This window comes from Anomaloglossus baeobatrachus, chromosome 3, assembly GCF_048569485.1.
Source record: "Anomaloglossus baeobatrachus isolate aAnoBae1 chromosome 3, aAnoBae1.hap1, whole genome shotgun sequence".
Taxonomy (NCBI): Eukaryota; Metazoa; Chordata; class Amphibia; order Anura; family Aromobatidae; genus Anomaloglossus; species Anomaloglossus baeobatrachus.
In genome coordinates this window covers 296718981-296738273 of record NC_134355.1, presented here as the reverse complement: position 1 = coordinate 296738273, position 19293 = coordinate 296718981, and the positions used below count along the sequence as shown (strand labels likewise).

The window sequence follows — 19293 nt, the reverse complement described above, 5'->3', positions numbered from 1 at the left end:
TTTATGTGTATTATCACAAGAAAATTAGGTCTGACTTAATGTGGGAATTTTTGTTCATTATTCAATGTAATGGATAGAAGTCAGGAAAGGAATCAGCTGGAATTGGTGAGGTTGACAGCACAAGATTTGCATTTGCTTTGTTCACAGGATTAATTGCAAATGTATCCAACAAAAGAAGTGGATTTATACATGAACAAGCTTGACATGGTAAGAAAATTGGATATGGATTGCTGCTTTCGTAACTAATGAAGTTTAATGTTAAAAGAATTCCCCACAGGCTGTGTTGTATTATAACACACAAAAATAATGGAAAGAGGCATAGAATCCACGACTCTTATGCTATGGTTAACGGTGGCTGCAAGGGATTTTTAGGGCAATTCCTGCAATAAATTGACAAAATCCACAATTTTATGGGAGAGAATGAAATGCATTGCACTCCAACAATGGCTTTTTTTACCTGTAAAGATTCTCGCTACTCCTTAGCTAGAAGAATCCAAGAGCAATGAACTAATTAAAAAGAACGAACTGTTTACTTACACCTTTAAGGAACAGTTGTGAGGATTATCCCTTGTAATGTCATTCCTTCAATTACTCACCCGAATTCATTCCAAAAGAAAGAAGGATTCTCAATCTGTTATGTAGCCCTTCAATTCAATTAGCTAAATACCTCCGAACGTTACCTATTATGCCGTTTTCTGGCAATGCCGTTTTTATAATCTAATTTATATTTGACTGGAAAGAAAAAGTTTGTAAAAGCTGGAATGGTCATAGGTACATAATTCTGTAATAAATACAAGTTTGAGTGTGTGCTTTAGCAAATATAGTAGTAAAGACAGCTGATTTATACATCCCCCTTAGGCACCCTTCAGACGTTAGTGATTCTGGTATGTATGTTACTGTTTTTTTACATACCTGAATCACGGACATACGCAGACCCATTAAAATCAATTGGTCTGCGCACACATCAGTGATTTTTCACTGACGTGTTTCCGTGCAGTGTACACGCATTTCCAAGACAACTCCGTTTTCATCTGGCATCACTGATGTCCCACGTACCACATTATGGTGTGATCCGTGAAACACGTACTAGAAAAATCATGTACATTTAAAATAAAAATCTTTTTATACTCACCTTCTCCAGCGATTCTGTCTCCGGCCGCTGCTGTCTCCTGCTTCCAGGCTGGCTAATTATACTCATGCATATCCAGTTATGCACTGAACAGCCAAATCGGAAGTAGCTGCAGCGATGAGAGAGACAGGGGCCGGACACAGGAGAGAAGGAGATATCAGCACCACGGACAGCAGGAGCGTGGACAGGTGAGTAGATGTCCATGTATTATCATGGATAGCACACGGAGATCACACGTGTGCCAAAATCACAGCACACAGAGGGATATATGTACCTTTAAGACGTCAGTGAAAAATGTCTTTGTTCTTCACTGAAAAATGAAAGAGGCCTTAAGGACATGGTCTAGTTTGGGCTTTAAAGATAGAGTTGATAACTATATGATTTCTGGGGTGGGGGGGCTAAGGCCTATCTTTTGAAGGCGGGGGCTTAGTGGTTAACACGGCAGTCTTGGGGTCCTGGGTTCAAATCCTATGAAAGACAACATCTGCAAGGAGTTTGTATGTTCTCTGTGTTTGTGTGGGTTTCCTCCGGTTTCCTCCCACACTCCAAAGACCTACAGATAGGGAATTTAGATTGTGAGTTCCAATGGGGACAGTTTTACTGATTTATGTAAAGTGCTGTGGAATATGTTGATGCTATATACAAACAAAACAAAGAAAACAAAAGTAAGAGGAGTGGTTCAGAATAAGGGTACGCTCACACAAGCATATGAATCGGACTAGTGCAATGCAAGAAAATCTTACATTGCACTCAGACCAATGTTATTCATTGAGAGAGAGCAGATGGTCAGCTTTTTTCTCATCCAGATTTTGGATGAGAGAAAAGTCGCAGCATGATGCGATTGTCTGCAAGAACTGTGTCACTAGGACCCATACAAGTCTATGGGTGTGAGCGAAACATCGGACTGCACTGAGCTGTTATCGAGGTGCAGTGCGATATATGAATCAGCTGACAATGGAGGAGACGGGGAGATTAATCCCCCCTTCTCCTCTGCAGCTGTCATCCAATCTCAGGATCGGATCACGGTTGCATGACACTTGGTCTATGCTCGCAGCATAGCATTAGCCAAGGGTCATTAGCATATCGCATCCAATGCACTCACATTCGATGCCATACCATCGTGTAAATCCAGCCTAAAGGGTGCTTTACACGCTGCGACATCGCTACCAATATATCGTCAGGGTCATGTCGTTAGTGACGCACATCCGGCGCCGGTAGTGACATCGCTGCATGTGACACCAAGGAGCGATGATCAACGATCGCAAAATCGTTCAAAAACATTGTTGATCGTTGACACGTCGTTCATTTCCTTAATATCGCTGCTGCCAGAAGTACGATGTTGTTCGTCGTTCCTGCGGCATCACACATCGCTATGTGTGACACTGCAGGAACGACGAACATCTCCTTACCTGCATCCACCGGCAATGAGGAAGGAAGGAGGTGGGCGGGATGTTACGTCCCGCTCATCTCCGTCCCTCCGCTTCTATTGGCCGGCCGCTTAGTGATGCCGCAGTGACGTCGCTATGACGCCAAACGCACCTCCTCCTTGAGGGAGGGATTGTTCGGCGGTCACAGCGAAATCGCTGGCAAGGTATGTGCGTGTGATGCTCTGTAGCAATAATGTTCGCTATGGCACTGATCGCCAAATGTCGCACGAGCGACGGGGGTGGGTGCTATCGCGCACAACATCACTAGCTATCGCTAGCGATGTCGCAGCGTGTAATGCACCCTTAAGTTGCAGGAAATCTGCAAATAGATAAATTACTTTTTATTATAAGACTAAAGGCCCCGTTACACACAATGATGGATCTAACGATATATCGCCGGGGTCACAGATTGCGTGACGCACATCCTGTATCGTTAGAGACGTCGTTGCGTGTGACAGCAAGGAACGACCGTTAACGATGGAAAATACTCACCTTATCGTCCATCGTTTTTTAAAAAACGTTGATTGTTGAGGACGCAGGTTGTTCGTCATTCCCGAGGCAGCACACATTGCTACGTGTGACAAACTGAAGCTTACCTGCGGCCGCCGGCAATGCGTAAGAAAGGAGGTGGGCAGGATGTTACGGCCGCTCATCTCCGCCCCTCCGCTTCTGTGACGCCCTGGCAAAACCAGGTAGTCACAGAAAGAGTAAATCCTAATGTACATCAGGCCCTACTCACCCCCTCCCCAGGAAAAAGGGAGGGGGGCAAGAGGAGCTAAGGTAGCGAGAGAGGAGTCAGGTTTCAGTTTGTGTTTATGCAGTGGAGAGCTGACAGGAGGAAGCTTGGAGCTCCCCGGAGAGAAGGTGGTAGCCGGTGTTGGAGCCCTGGACTTCCGGACTAGGTGGCTGTGAGGGCCACAGGTGACGGAGATACGGTCGCGGGGATCCTGAGGCGACCGGGACAGGGTTTTAGCCCGGCGGGGCTGGGAGAGGGACCCAATCCGGAGGCCGTTCAAACGGACTAGTCCAGGCAAGAAAGAGACAGACAGAGAGTGTGGAAAGAAGGGCCCTGGCTGTACATCTGGGTGTGGGACCCAAAGACACCCGCCAAAGGTGACCGGCCATTTGGCAAGTTGGTTGACAAAACAGACTATGTGTTTCCTGACCCTACACATGAAAGCAGCCTCATCCAACACCAGGACAACCAAACTGTAAGTGTGCTGATCCCTGTAAGCCCTGCCACCACCACAACTCCCAATTGGACCCCGGGACTACAACTCCTCTACCCATGGAGGGGATCCCACCTTGCTGCCCCACACCATCAGTCCCAGGCACGGTCCCCAGAGGCAGCGGCGGTGCCACCATCTCATCACCGCAACCCAAGGGTGGCGTCACAGACAATCTCCCTTTACATATTCCTGTTTTGTTGTGGAGCCTGGGATCACAGACCGGGTCACGCCACAGTGATACTTCTAGAAGTGACCCCATTGGCCGGTTCTGAGTACCACCCTATCCCTGGGTGACACACTTCTATTGAGTGGTCGCTTAGTGACGCTGCTGTGACGCCACACGAACCGTGTTATCTGTATTGGCAGATAACAGAGAGCAGCAGTATCCAGAGATTAGCATAGGTGATGTCAGTGAATTGGCCGTGTTTGTGTGTGTGTATTGGCAGATAACAGAGAGCAGCAGCAGTGCACCCTTTTGGTTGGTGAAGTGATGTCAGTGATCTCATCCGGCCTCTGCACTGCTGTGCCTGCTTCAGCAGCTACTCCACCTCCTGCTACACGAATGTCCTGCCCGGAGATACCACTGCCGGTCTTTTTAAACACACAGCACTGTGTAGCCTCCACTGAGACCCCATGCTCCTTAGTGCAGAATCCAAATCCCTGCGTCCCGCAACCTCGGCACTCACAGCCCGTGCCCTGCACTACAGTTTGCTGGTCAGCAGCATGCATACAGGCGCAGCCATCTTCAGATCATGTCATGTCCGCATGCTGCTGACCTCACTTACCATGACGAGTGTGATGTGGGCGAGCGGTTCCTCGCCTCTCCCCTTCCCCACCATGATGCTAGTGTGGGCGGGCAGAGGTGATGGCCGGCACATTCGCAATGCTATGTTGGCATGTGAGTAGCACTGCGCATGCACCAGCTCGGCTTGGACAGAATGACGTGTTCAGAATATATAGTAAATGAATAAACTATATAAAGAATAGATAGAGTATTGGTTATGCTTGATAAGGGACTAGTTGTCCATAGCAACCAATCAGATCTCAGCTTTCACTTTACCTCAGCAGCCTCAATGATGAAAGCTGCACTTTGGTTGTTATAGGCAGAGAGAACAATCCTACTTGGAAGCAAGGACTGATTTTATATATACAGTGTGTCCACCCATATCCTGTCCACCACAATTATAGGCATAGAAGTGGTGTCTAGGTATAGTAAAGTAGCCATGCGCTGCGCAATGAAACCACCTATAGCGCCACCTGGTGGAAAACAATGGAGTTAGCATTTTTATCTCGAAAACGGAACGAGATAGAGAAAAAAATTGAATTATAAAGTTGTAGGGCATCATCAATTCAATACGAATCAACACCTTGCATACAGAAATGCTATGATATGAAACCCATGACCCCCAAAACATTGAATGCTGGTCACGCATATGGCGCTCATTTAACTTTGATGATCATAGTGGCCAACATCAGCTGCAATGCACATCTGGACTCTGGACAGCATACTGTATCTTGCTGCACGTTGTGCAATATGGTAGGTGACACGTTTGCACAAGCATCTGTGATACGTCATTGTAGGTCCTGCAATGTTGGTGGAGGGGTCACATACACCTGCTGTTTGATGTGACCTCACAGAAAGAAGTCCAATGGGGTCAGGTCAGGTGAGCGTGGAGGCCACTCCACGCAGCCACCATACCCAATGACTTGTAGGAAGGTCTCCATGAGGTATCGCTTCACGTCCGCAGCCTTGTGAGTTTTACACGTTCTAATCATAGCATTTCTGTATGCAAGGAGTCGATTCATATTGAATTCATGATGCCTCACAACTACTCAGCCTTCTTCCTCCAAATCCAGCTTCTCCACCATGACAGAAGATCATCTTTCCACTCTACCCTCAAGATCACATCTTACAACCTGCCTGCTTGATCCGCTCCCATCCCACCTCATCCCCAATCTCACTACAGTCTTCATCCCAACCCTAACCCATCTCTTCAACCTATCACTAACAACTGGTGTATTCCCTTCATGCTTTAAACATGCCTCCATCACACCCATCCTCAAAAAGCCCTCCCTTAACCCTTCCTCTGTGTCAAACTATCGCCCCATATCACTTCTCCCTTATGCCTCAAAACTACTGGAACCGCTTGTCCATCTTGAACTGTCCTCATACCTCTCTTCCTGCTCCCTCTTTGACTGGCTACAATCTAGCTTCCGACCCCATCATTCCACTGAAACTGCCCTAACCAAAGTTACTAACGACCTACTAACCGCAAAATCCAAGCGACACTACTCTGTCCTCCTCCTCCTGGACCTGTCCTCTGCCTTTGACACAGTAGACCACTCCCTTCTACTACAATTTCTCTCGTCTCTGTGCATCACAGACTTGGCGCTATCTTGGATCTCTTCATACTTAGCCAACCGAACTTTCAGCGTCTCCCACTCTTACACCACTTCCTCATCTCGCCCCCTATCTGTTAGTGTCCCCAGGGGTTCAGTTCTTGGACCCCTGCTGTTCTCCATTTACACCTTCGGCCTGGGACAGCTCAGAGTCCCACCGCTTTCAGTATCATCTCTTCACTGATGATACGCAGATCTACCTCTCTGGACCTGACATCACCTCCCTACTAACCAGAATCCCAAAATGTCTGTCTGCTATTTCATCCTTTTTTTCTGCTCGATTCTTAAAATTGAACATGGACAAAACAGAATTCATTGTCTTTCCTCCTCATCACTCAACTCCCTCACCTGACATATCCATCAATGTCAATGGCTGTTCACTTTCCCCAGTGCCACGTGCTCGCTGCCTGGGAGTAATCCTAGACTCTGATCTCTCTTTCAAGCCACACATCCAAGCCCTCTTCACCTCCTGCCGCCTCCAACTCAAAAATATTTCCAGGATCCGTACATTCCTTTCCTAAGAAGCTGCAAAAACCCTACTACATGCCCTTATTATCTCCCGCCTGGATTATTGCAACCTCCTGCTCTGTGGCCTCCCTTCTAACAGTCTCCCACCCCTACAATCTATTCTAAACTATGCTGCCCAGCTAATCCACCTGTCCCCCTGCTACTCCCCGACCTCTACTCTCTGCCAATCCCTTCACTGACTTCCCATTGCCCAACGACTCCAGGTCAAAACCCTAACCATGACCTACAAAGCCATCCACAACCTGTCTCCTCCCTACATCTCTGACCTAGTCTCCCGGTACTTACCTGCACGTAACCTTCGATCCTCACAAGATCTCATTCTCTACTCCCCTCTCATCTCCTCTTCCCACCATCGCATCCAAGATTTCTCCCATGCCTCGCCCATACTCTGGAATGCTCTGCCACAACACATCAGACTCTCGCCTACCTTGACAAGCTTCAAAAGGAACCTGAAGACCCACCTCTTCCGACAAGCCTACAACCTGCTGTAACCCTCAGTCTGATACAGCGCCGCAGAATAAGCTCTACCCTAACCTAACCTACTGTATCCTCACATATCCCTTGTAGACTGTGAGCCTTCGCAGGCAGGGACCTCTATTCTCCTGTACCTGTCTGTGTCTTGTATTGTTTATGATTATTGTACTTGTCCCTATTATGTATACTCCTTTCACATGTAAAGCGCCATGGAATTGATGGCGCTATAATAATAACTAATAATAATAATAATATTTATAATGCCCTACAACTTTGTAATTCACTTTTTTCCTCCATTTCGTTCCATTTTTGAATTAAAAATGCTAACTCCGTTGTTTTCCACCAGGTGGCACTAAAGGTGGTTTCATTGCGTAACGCATGGCTACTTTACTATACCTAGACACCACTTCTATACCTATAGCTGCCGCCGTTCTCAAGTTAATGGCGGTGGACAGGATATGGGTGGACACACTGTATAGTCAATTTTCCTTACACTACCTCAATATACTGAAGACTATTCTGCAACTACCTCCCTACAATACAATTGTACTATAAATACACACATACAAGTAGTAGCAATAACTAGAAGGTTGTGCGTGGTATTATATACAGTTGGCTGAATATTATTTTAGAAAGTCTGTATTCTGTGATTTATACAGTTGATAGTAAAATTATTAATTGCTTATTTATAATCAAAGTTGCCAACCATTCAGACATTTCAGGACAGTTCGTAGAAAAGGGCATTTTTTTCACTGTCCGCCAAAAATAAATGTATATGTGTCAGTGATTTCTTTGAATGCTAGAAGAGATTTTACAGATAGTTTATTATGGTTGTAATTCTCAGCATTTTACAGTTCACACTGAATGCTGCCAATGTTCTCATCAGTATTCTGAGCTGTAGACATAGCACTTTTAAAGATTTTATGGTGTGCAATAGAGGTACACGCTATGTAAATAATTTAAAGGTAAAGGACAAGAAGCAAACTTAGTAGAATGACAAAGAACAGCAACATAAAGTTCATATATTTAAACTGGAAATCAAAATTAGAGAACAATATATGATTACTTGCTTTTTTCAGAAATAATGTAATCTACATTGATCAACATTTGAAGTTTTTTTGGAGGGGTACACCATGCCACTAAAACAGCGTTTTACAAAAGATCCAAAGTTTATGAACATAAAACCTTTATTTTGTCCAAAACATGAGGATCATAATCATAGAACAATGACTGTAGCACAGAGAAAGATTATAACTAAATTTTCTGAAGGTAACAATAGTCACCAATCAGTAGGAAGTGTACAGGCCTTTGCTTTGAATGACTTCAGCACATCTGCTGCCACAGAACATCATTAGTCTCTCACACTGCTCTGGTTTAATTTTGGTCCACTCTTCTTCCAGTCTCTTATACAGTTCTTTGACTATTATGGGTTTGTCGGCTATAATTTTGTTAGCAAGGATTTTCCAGAGGTTTTCTATTGGGTTTAGATCTGGACTCTAGGCTGGCCATTTCATTGTTTCAATGTTTTCTGTTTCAAGGAACTGCTTTACCTATTTTGCTGTGTGGCAAGGAGCATTGCTGGCTGATTAAGTGATGAATGCAAGTAAGAAACCATATATTTTTGAAGAAGGTTCTGATACACACTTGTATTCACTCTGCCATGCACAGTAGCTGTATGAGAGGTTCAAATCCTGCTGCAGAAAACACTCCTCAAACCCTGACACTTCCTTCACCACCTTTCACTTCTTAACACACTTTGCGTTCAGTCTTTCAGTTTGTCGAGGAACATAATTTTTCCCATGAGACCCAAATAAATTAAACATTCATCACTAAAATGAACTGTGGACCACTTCTCCTCTGTCCATACAACATACTACTCACCAAAGGAGATTCTAGCCTTTTCATACTTTCTGCTAATGAGAGGTTTTATCACTGCAGAGTGAGCTTTCAGCCCAACTGCTCTTAACCGTTGTGACACTCTGACACGACAGATCCTTACCCTGTTCAGTGCTGATCTGGCGAGCAATTCCAGCTGCAATGTTGAAATGATTACCCATGGAGATTCTCTGCATTATCCTGTCCTCTCTTGCGTTTGTCTGTGGAGGGCGAGTAGCCTTCTTGGGGGACTTGAAAGAGTTTGTTATGTTGTAAAGATGTAATTGTTACGTCACCACCGGAGTACGCTCCAGCGACTTCTGCTCCGATCACCAGGCAACACCGTGTTCCTGCTGAGGATGGTGCTGGTGATGGGAGAGGAGTCGATGTCAGCGGCACCGGTGGGCGCAGGCTCCGATCATCCACTGGGCTGGGTTATATTGGGATCTGCAGTACCACTGGCTGACTGTGGGTGGCGTATGTCTTCCAGCTGAAGTTGCCAGTGTTCAGCTATAGCCAATGGGAAGACACCACACCCTTCTTAGTTCCCCTCCTGTCTGCTGACCTCTGCCAGGGATAGTTCTGATTTCCTGGCTCCTGGTCCGCCCTATTCTGTTTTGTAATTTCTGTGTGCTGACTTCTGCGTGTTTTCTGACTACCCTTCTGCCTGCTGTTTTTGTACCTTGGTACCCGATCCAGATTTGACCTCTGCTACGTTTTCTGATTACATCCTTGCCTGCTGATTCTGTCCCTGTTCTGCTATTCCTGGTTTGACCCTGCCTGACGACTACTCTCATCGGACTGCAGCCTTCCACAGGTAGTGATCTTCACGTCCCTGTGTAATTCCAAATCCCTGTATAGGGGTTAAAGGGTTTCAGGGTTCTGGGGATCCTGTTTGGTGAGTGACTTCCCTCTAGCCTGTCCATTATATCCCATCTGAGTCTGTTAATCCAGGCAGGCGTTACAGTAATATTCTTGAAATCACAGCCTTGGAATGACCAACTTCTCTTACTATTGCTGATAGGGTTACCCATTTGGTCTTCATTTGGTCAACCTGCTGCCAGAGGGTTTCAGTCACTTTGGAATGGCACACCATTTTTACTAAGTCAGTGGAAACTGGAAAGTTAGGCTGCCAGTTAAATAGGATTTGTCAGATAATTAAGGAAATTAGCACCAGGTGCCAGAATAACATCTAGAACTTGCAGGTATCTAAAAGTGTTCTAATTTATATCAGTGTTCTTTTTCATGTATCTCATTTACATTTTTATTATGTGCTTTATAATAAATTCAATTTATGAAATAAGCTTAAAATACTGTTAGTTTACTCATGTTAGGATAGAACCACATAGGACTACAGAATGACCTTAACAATTGTGTATTGATCTCTAATTTTGATCGCCAGTGTATAAAGTAAAAAATGACCTGTAAGAAGTTTTAGCATCATAAACTGGCCACATTATAGAATAGTGGCTCCAGTGCTGAAGTAAATATAGTTTTTATTTTTTAGTTTCTTATCTTCATTGCGTAGATATTAGCTTGTAAAGTTTTTATTCTAATTTATGATAAGCGTTACCACACATTTGTTCCTGGAGGCGTGTACATGTTCTCCTGCATGATGTTGCCTAATTATAAGCAGGAGGAGTTATACAGGGGAAAAAGAACATGCACCCAGAATGTCAGAGGAAAATGCCTTTTCCTATGTAATTGGTGACAGCCTTCCCCTTAGCCCTGATCTCTGCAAGCTAATGTAAAGAGTACAGCACAGTTGAGTTTATTTACAAACCCCTCAAGCTTTCATCTCATGGCTGTCAGTATGGAGTTAGGTTCAGAGCTGCGGAGGAGACCTGCAGCTGCAGAGGTGTTTGTAATGACACACAGTTCAACTCTACTCCCCTCCCTCCCATATTCACTTTCATGAAATGTAAGCACCTGGAGTTGTTTCTAATCACTCTCAACTCTGCTCTATACTACATAGTAACTGTGGAGATCAGGGCTAGGAGCAGGTTCTTTTCACCTTCTGGGGCGTGTTCTTTTTTCCTTTGTATAATGCCTTAATATCACGAAAAGAAAGGTTTGCATGCCCTCAGAGTAAAATCTCTGATAATGCTCCATTGGCCTATCATATATTATAACCTAAACATTGCAAAGTAATGACTCCACAATGGAGATGAGAAATTTAAAAAGAAAAAAGGAAAACAGATATTTTATTTAACTCCGTAACACTTTTCCATGAAGTGGCCAATTTAACATGCTAAAACTGGTGAAAGGTCAATTTTAAGAGAGAATTATAATTGTTCCAAATACTTATTCATACAGGATGTCCACTTTCCATAAGAACATTATGACATATACAACAAGGACATATGAGCATTATAGCAGAGGGCTCCATCATTTTAGACCCCCTTTAATGGCTGTATTATATTTTAGACAGAACATTAACAGAAATTCTCCATTAAACCTGTTTTTGCTACAATATTTTCACCAAAATATAAAAATGCCTGATCAGTTATAACAAAAAATTATACATTATGTGCACACACTAAATGGCTTTCAGTTTTAAAACTGAAAATTCCAAGCTGTCAACTTCTAAGTATTATTGAAATAATTTCATACACTTTTATGTATTTGACTAATGGATCCCATCAGAATACAAAAAAAATTGCTGTTTACCTGCAGAAATAAGTATAGTGCTTGCTGGCAGATCTGCTGTAAGAATACCAGGAGCAGCAACATTAAAGAAAATGTCCACTTTATTTACAAGTTCAAGATACGCTATATACTTATGGTATGTCAGGGCATAAAAATGGATGGAAAGTCTTCTTCCATATAGTTGACAATAAACACAAAGCATACTTTGAAACAAATATGGTTTCCCATGATTTTTTGGGGGTCAAGTCTGTTATATTTGTAAAATTATATATTATTTTGTCTATCTGACATGGACAAATCATACAAATTAAAAATACAATACAATGGCTAATTCTACCATCTACCACCATGCTAATGCTGCCTTGTCTGACCACAGCCTCAGTGGCTAGTAAGAATAGAATTAAGTGTAATTTGTAATTTTCATGTATTCTGATTCTTCCGATACCCCTTCCCTTTATCTTCTCCCATCTCTTCATTGAAATTATCTATATGTGTTCTTTTTTTTAATATTTACTACATAACAATATCCACAAATAATACATTTTTCAAGGTACCAGAGCGATTGCTTTTGTTTCTATACTATCCAAATTACATCATCATGCCAGAATGCAACGTTTGGCCGACAAGGGGCCTTTCTCAAGTCAAGAGTTGTATTTCGTTTGAGAAAGGCCTTATGTTACCCGAAACATTGCATCCTGACATGTTGATGCACTCGGATGATAAAGAAACAAAGCAATCCCTCCGGTACCTTGAAAACATTTTATTTGTGGATACGCTGACAACCTAGAGGGAAGTTATCCTAAGAACTCAGAGACTGTGGCGTGGGTCATAGAAAACCTACTAATGATACTTTTAACAGTAATTAATTATAGCATAAAAATCTGGTAAAAGCCATCCTTTGTGGATTTTTTTCTCAAATGTCTTTTTACTTTGTAACAAAAAACATTAATTTCATTCTATAATGATGCTTATGGGAAAAGACATGAAAAGAATGTTGTGTTTTGACCCTGAAAATGCAAAAAAAGTGAGAAAAACATCCCCAAAAGCCCTTCCTAAAGAGCTTTTGGGGTTGAAGTTTTGAAGTTTTATTTTCCCTTTGGTCACATGATATGTATTTTTTGCTTTGTGTATACTTACTGTACAGCTCACTATTTTGTGACCAATTAGTGCATACTTTTTTTTTCCCAAAACAACCTTTTCATTCTCACATTTTCCATCCACTTGTGCATTGGCAATTCCATTCCAATGGCCTTTGTGTGGTTTCAGTGTGCGTTTTTAGAATTTTTATCTTAAATATTTGATGTATTGTGGTTCTTGCTTACTTTTGAATAAAGTTACATATTTTGGGATTTTATCGTGGTGATCCCTTATTACAGCTCATCTTTCTCCAACTCCATTTAGTTTAGGTATCTATGGTTACGACTACAAGCAACTAACTTACTAACTGTCACTATTTGAGTGGACGTGACTGTGAAGACCTGAGGTTGTGGGTTGTATTAATCACATTTATTACATGTAACTCGAAGTGTGCAGAAGGTTCCAGAAGTCGAGTCTTAAAAAATAGGATTTGGGGAAGCCCCCTGCAGAGAGAAACAAAAATGCATAACCCCAATCAGATGCAGGACAATGAGTGCCACTGTAGGTCTTATTATATTAGAGTTCAGGGAGACAGGCTGGGGTTGACACTCTTTTACAGGGAGAACAGTAGCTTAATGGAGGCCCCTGAGACACTCAGTCAAGAGCATCTTGATCTGAAAGCAAGCAATCTCTAATCAAACACAACTGGAAGTGGATGTAACCGGGCCCAATCCTGCTGGAAAAGGCCACTTTACATCCATTGGCCCAATAGTCTTTAATCCATAGCCAGCTCCTGCCAGTAACCATTGATACCTAAGCTTCCATGCCTTACACATGAGGTATGAGACATGGCTAGATCAGGGAACTATACTATATTTCTAGTTGGAGATGTTTCTAATAATATTATTATGCCTACTATACATTGAGATAAGATCTTAGAGATAGGAATAACCCTTTAAGTAATGCATTTTACTTAATTGAATTTCTTGAAACATGACCTATATCTATAATTTCACTAAAAGTCCAAATCTCTTATGATATGTGATTTTTTTTTTTTTTATGAAGAGATGCCTATGGTAAAATGTGTGTCTGAATATAGTACCCCTAAGGCCCGGGTCACACAAGCATGTATTCTCAGTACCATTATGTTAATGGTACTTGGATCAAACTCCGAGTTTCAGCTTAGTGTGATCTGATTCTCTAAAGCCTGCTTTACACACTTCAATAGATCTTTCAATCCGTCGTCGGGGTCAAGTTGTAAGTGACGCACATCCGGCATCGTTCGTGACATGTTTGCGTGTGAAACCTACATGCGATCGATATTGAACGAAAATACGGTGATCGCATACACGTCGTTTATTCCTCATACATTGGACGTTTGGTAGTACGAAACTAGTCAATTGAAACGTGTGACATCGCTCATACGATTTCGGTGTCTGATGCTATGAGCGCAGGTGTGCGCTCTGCACCGCAGCTTAAAAAAGGTCTGCTTCAGAGCGCAGCTGAAAAGCTGCGTTCTGAAGCGCCTCACAATGTCTGTCATGCACTAATCTCTGTCAGTCCGTCACTATCTCTGTCCCTCTCTCTCTGTCCATGTCAGTCTATCCCTCTTACCCCCTCTCTCATATACTCACCGATCCCCGATCTCCAGCGCGGCGCTGCATGGCATTCACACTGCTCCGGCGGCTTTTACTGTTTTGAAAAAGCCGGCCGCCCATTAAACAATCTCGTATTCCCTGCTTACCCCGCCCACCGGCACCTGTGATTGGTTACAGTGAGACACGCCCCCCACGCTGAGTGACAGGTGTCACACTGCACCCAATCACAGCAGCCGGTGGGCGTGTCTATACTGTGTAGTGAAATAAATAATTAAATAATTAAAAAAAACGGCGTGCGGTCCCCCCCAATTTTATAACCAGCCAGATAAAGCCATATGGCTGAAGGCTGGTATTCTCAGGATGGGGAGCTCCACGTTATGGGGAGCCCCCCAGCCTAACAATATCAGCCAACAGCCGCCCAGAATTGCCGCATACATTATATGCGACAGTTCTGGGACTGTACCCGGCTCTTCCCGATTTGCCCTGGTGCGTTGGCAAATCGGGGTAATAAGGAGTTATTGGCAGCCCATAGCTGCCAATAAGTCCTAGATTAATCATGTCAGGCGTCTATGAGACACCTTCCATGATTAATCTGTAAATTACAGTAAATAAACACACACACCCGAAAAAAAACATTTATTAGGAATAAAAAACACAAACATATACCCTGGTTCACCACTTTAATCAGCCCCAAAAAGCCCTCCATGTCCGGCGTAATCCAGGATGCTCCAGCGTCGCTTCCAGCGCTGCTGCATGGAGGTGTCCGGAGCTGCAGCAGACACAGCCGTTCCGGTCACCTCCACGCAGCTAATGAAGACAGCCGCGCGATCAGCTGCTGTCACTGAGGTTACCCGCTGTCACTGGATGCAGCGGTGGATGCAGCGGTGGCCGCGGGTAACCTCAGTGACAGCTCAGCTGATCGCGCTACTCACCTCCGCTCCGGTCAGCTCCAGTCAGCAACTGAGGTGAGTAGCGCGATCAGCTGACCTGTCACTGAGGTTACCCGCGGCCACCGCTGCATCCATCTATGGAGAGCTGTAACTATCAGGAGCGCTTGTAGTAAAATGTCTGTGTCTGCCTCTAGCTCCTCCCTTTCCACCTCCATAGAATTTTAAAATCACCAACTGCCATCTCCTATCTCAGTAATGGGAAAATATGTCTTCCCCTAAGGCCCCCTTCACACGTCCGTGAAAATCACAAACATTTTTCATGGACGTGTCAAAGGTGCGTATATCCCTCCATGTGCTGTTTTTATTGCACAACGTGTGTTCTCTGTGTGTTACCCGTGATAACACACAGAGATCGGGAACTTTCTTCTCACCTGTCCCTGGCGTTGCTGTCCATGGTGCTGATCTTTGGTCTTTGGTCCTGCCGACTCCCCGCTGCTGCTGCGTCCGCCCGCAGTGGAGTGAATATGCGATGAGCATAATGAGCGGGGGTCGGAATCAAGTGACAGCAGCGGCAGAGACAGCAGCACTGAGGACAGGTGAGTATAGAATTTTTTTTTTTTTACCAACGTATGTGTTTTCTCTGGATCACATGCGTGAGGTCTGTGTGCGGCCATGTGACACCCGTGATGCCGGAGAAAAATGGACATGTCTACGTGTGGCGCACATGAGCACACGTATGCTCCACACGGACACACGGTCCATAGCAAAACACGCACGTGTACGCAGACCCATTCATTTTAATGGGTCTACGTGTGCCCATGTCTCCGGCACGTGAGGAAACGGACCAAACATGTACCGGAGACACGGATGTGTGAAGGTGGCCTAACAAAGATTTTCCAAATTTTACCCATGAATTGAGAATGAATTATCAGTTTTGGGGAGAAAAAAGCAGATTTCTCCAATAAGATATATTATAAAGTTTCTTATTTTCATGTGTACTATTGATTTATTTAATGAAAAAAATAAAACGGCGGTTACACTTTAATATAACTCAGTGGTCATTTCATCTTGACTTTAACCCCTGTACTTGTATTTCCTCCCTTTCCAGTTTCAGGCATATAATAGGAACTTTGATAACTCCGATTCAAGGACAGTGTTAATAATGATTGATCATTCCTGTAGTTTTTCCCTCATTTTACAGCATGAATCATTTCTGTACATCCCGGTAATTAGTAACTCTACTGATTATTACCAGCCTGTCATATCTTTCTGGATGTTCTTTAGTGATTGATGGGAGCATTCTGCCCAAGGTCAAAATGATAATGGCGTTTTTTCATTTTTTTACAGTTGATTTTATAGGTGGCTTTGACTCGTATGGCTACCAGGGTCCTCAGAAGACGTCTCACTTACAGCTGCAGCCCATGTACATGTAAGTACGGTATTACATCTCCACACTTGCTGTGAGTGACAGTTATTAAAAGCCTATTTCTGCTAAAGGATAAAAAATACAAATTAAACGCATTCACATTTCCTCTGTTCTGACCCCGGGCTACACTTTTCGATATTAAGCCAGATATTACTCTCCTCACTTTTCAGAGTAATGAATTTGGGAAATGGGTTCTGCTTAAAATTAACTGCAGCCCCGATCTGTAATAGTTTCTTGTCTTAAATGTGGAAAGTGATGTATGACCACAGTTATTTTAACTTTCTTCTTTAGACGGATATCAATATTTTTTACTGTATTACAAATGTTGCTTGTGCCACCGAATCGTTATATAACGGAATCTTGTATCAAGATACTTCATGTTCTCCACACATAAAGTGGACAAGAACATTGTGAGATTGTAGAAAGATGTTAGGTAATCCACTTTTTATTCCCCAGGATGATGGAAAGTGAAAAATGACTTTTCTGAAAAGATCTTATAGTATAACAAAATCCAGGCAGTTTTTGATTATATAAATGCTTTTTTCATGTTGAGGAGCTCATATGGGATTTATTTAGTGAAGTACCTACTCTAAAAGAGTATTAAACTGCCCGTATGCAAAGCGGGTAGTGTACAAACAGCACACTGACCAATGGAAGTCAATGTGCTAATTCACATGGACGTTTCTACACACTGACTGACTGACTGACTGACTGACTGACTGACTGACTGCTGTGTGGAAAAAAGCCACAGCCTGCCGTACTTTGTGCAATATTCCAGATCAGACTTACCTATTATAAATCAATCGATGAGCATAAAATGGATCTCATGCTGGTTACCATCATCTATAGGTCATGTGGTTCTTATGGATCCATTGCAATTATTAAGATTGGAAAATGTATTTGTCATTTACTATTTATTATTGTTCATGTAAAATACGAACGTAATAATTGGTTATATGGATTGCATATTCATAATATGGATGAAAGATTGTGATTAGTGATGAGCGAATGCGCAAGCGTGCTCGGCACTCAATCAAGTATCTGGGTGCTTGCGTACTTGTGGTCCTCGGCCAAGTATCACGGGTGTTCGGATGTGTCATCCATCAAACAAAAAGAGTCGTCTCCCTTCACTGAATAATGGGTGCCGTTACCCCACTGCGAGCCACTTGCAGTCTCTGAATGGCACTCCCAGGGGATAAAAATAACCTTTTTGGATGTGGTGTGTCAAGAAAAAAATGCTTCCTCCTTCCCCCACCCAGGGAATGCTCTGTATATGGCTGGCTGTATGTGGATGGAGAACCAAATTGACAAATCATTGACTTCCATTATACCCATTACTCGAGTTGAGCCCGCCTGAGTGACTGACCTGCTCAACTTGAGTAATGAGCACTAGAGGATTTTAGTGCTAGCCCATCTCTAATGATGATTAACAAGCTGTTCAGTATTCAAATGCTCTTAATGAACATTTTGATGCTTGGGTGCTCGGTACTTGTTTACTGAGAATAATGGAAGTCAATGGGGATCTCAAGCATTTTTCCAGAAGAAATTCCCCATTGACTACCATGTTACTCGGTAAACGATTACCAAGGATCCGAACATCAAAATGCTCATTGAAAGCACCAAAGCACCTGAACACTGAATAGTTTGCTCATCCCCAAAGATGGGCAAGCATATTCACGAATGCTTGCTACTCAATCGAGCATAAAGGTGCTTGGGTATGTTTAGTGCTCTGCCAACTATTGCCAGTGCTCGGATGTGTCATTCATGAAACAACGAACACAAAGTACAGACTAGTTTCACTGAATGATGGAAGTCAGCACCCCAGTGAGAGCTACTTGCAGTCTCTGAATGGCTCTCATTGGGGGAAAAAACAACATTTTCAAATTCAGCGCATCCAAAAAAAAAACTCACCTTCCCTCCCCCTAGAAATGCTCTGCTAATGTCTGGTTGTATGTTGGCAGAGAGCCGAACTGCCTAGTCATTGACTTCCATTATACTCAGTACTTGAATTGAGCCTGTCCAAGTCTGACCAGCTCAACTCGAGTAACAAGCACTCAAGCATCTTAGTGATCACTCATCATTTCGAGTACCGAGCATTGTACTCATCCATCATTGTTCATCACTAAGTATGATGAAAAATAGACAGTTTTGCATACAATCATCTAAACCCGGCCTAAGGGAAGGACATTAGACTAATAATAGGCTAGTGGTGGGAAAGGTCCACTTGCTATAACACTGTCCTCAGCATAGTAGCTACAGTTCTAAGCTTTGTATTGCTTTTTACAGGGTGTAGATAGGATTACCCACCATATTGTACTAATCCAATAATTTTAGTGAAACCTATACTTATAGTATTTTGTAAAAACAAAGATTGAAAGCAGATGGTTTAAGTTGATTGACTTGTCCCTTCTCCCCACTGTTCTTATTTATCACTCACACTATTATGCAATAGGGAGAAGCAGCTGTGCTCCCCTTAGCGGTCGACATTATAAAAAGGGTCTCCTTCAATGGATTACTTTTATGTATATGAATTGTTTTTCTAAATAATAGGCATGCAATGCTATATTTTTCTTAAAGAGGCTGCTGCATGT

At 43.1% G+C, this 19293-nt stretch overlaps 1 protein-coding gene across 1 annotated transcript in view; it reads left to right on the top strand.

Moving 5' to 3' along the window:
• The window catches only part of NKAIN2 (sodium/potassium transporting ATPase interacting 2), a 1481925-nt gene that overhangs the window by 1434565 nt on the left and 28067 nt on the right, over window positions 1–19293 (top strand). The window contains exon 6 of the mRNA XM_075339944.1: window positions 16624–16705. Within this exon, the coding sequence (XP_075196059.1) occupies window positions 16624–16705 (82 nt within the window). The remainder of the gene's footprint in view (window positions 1–16623; window positions 16706–19293) is intronic.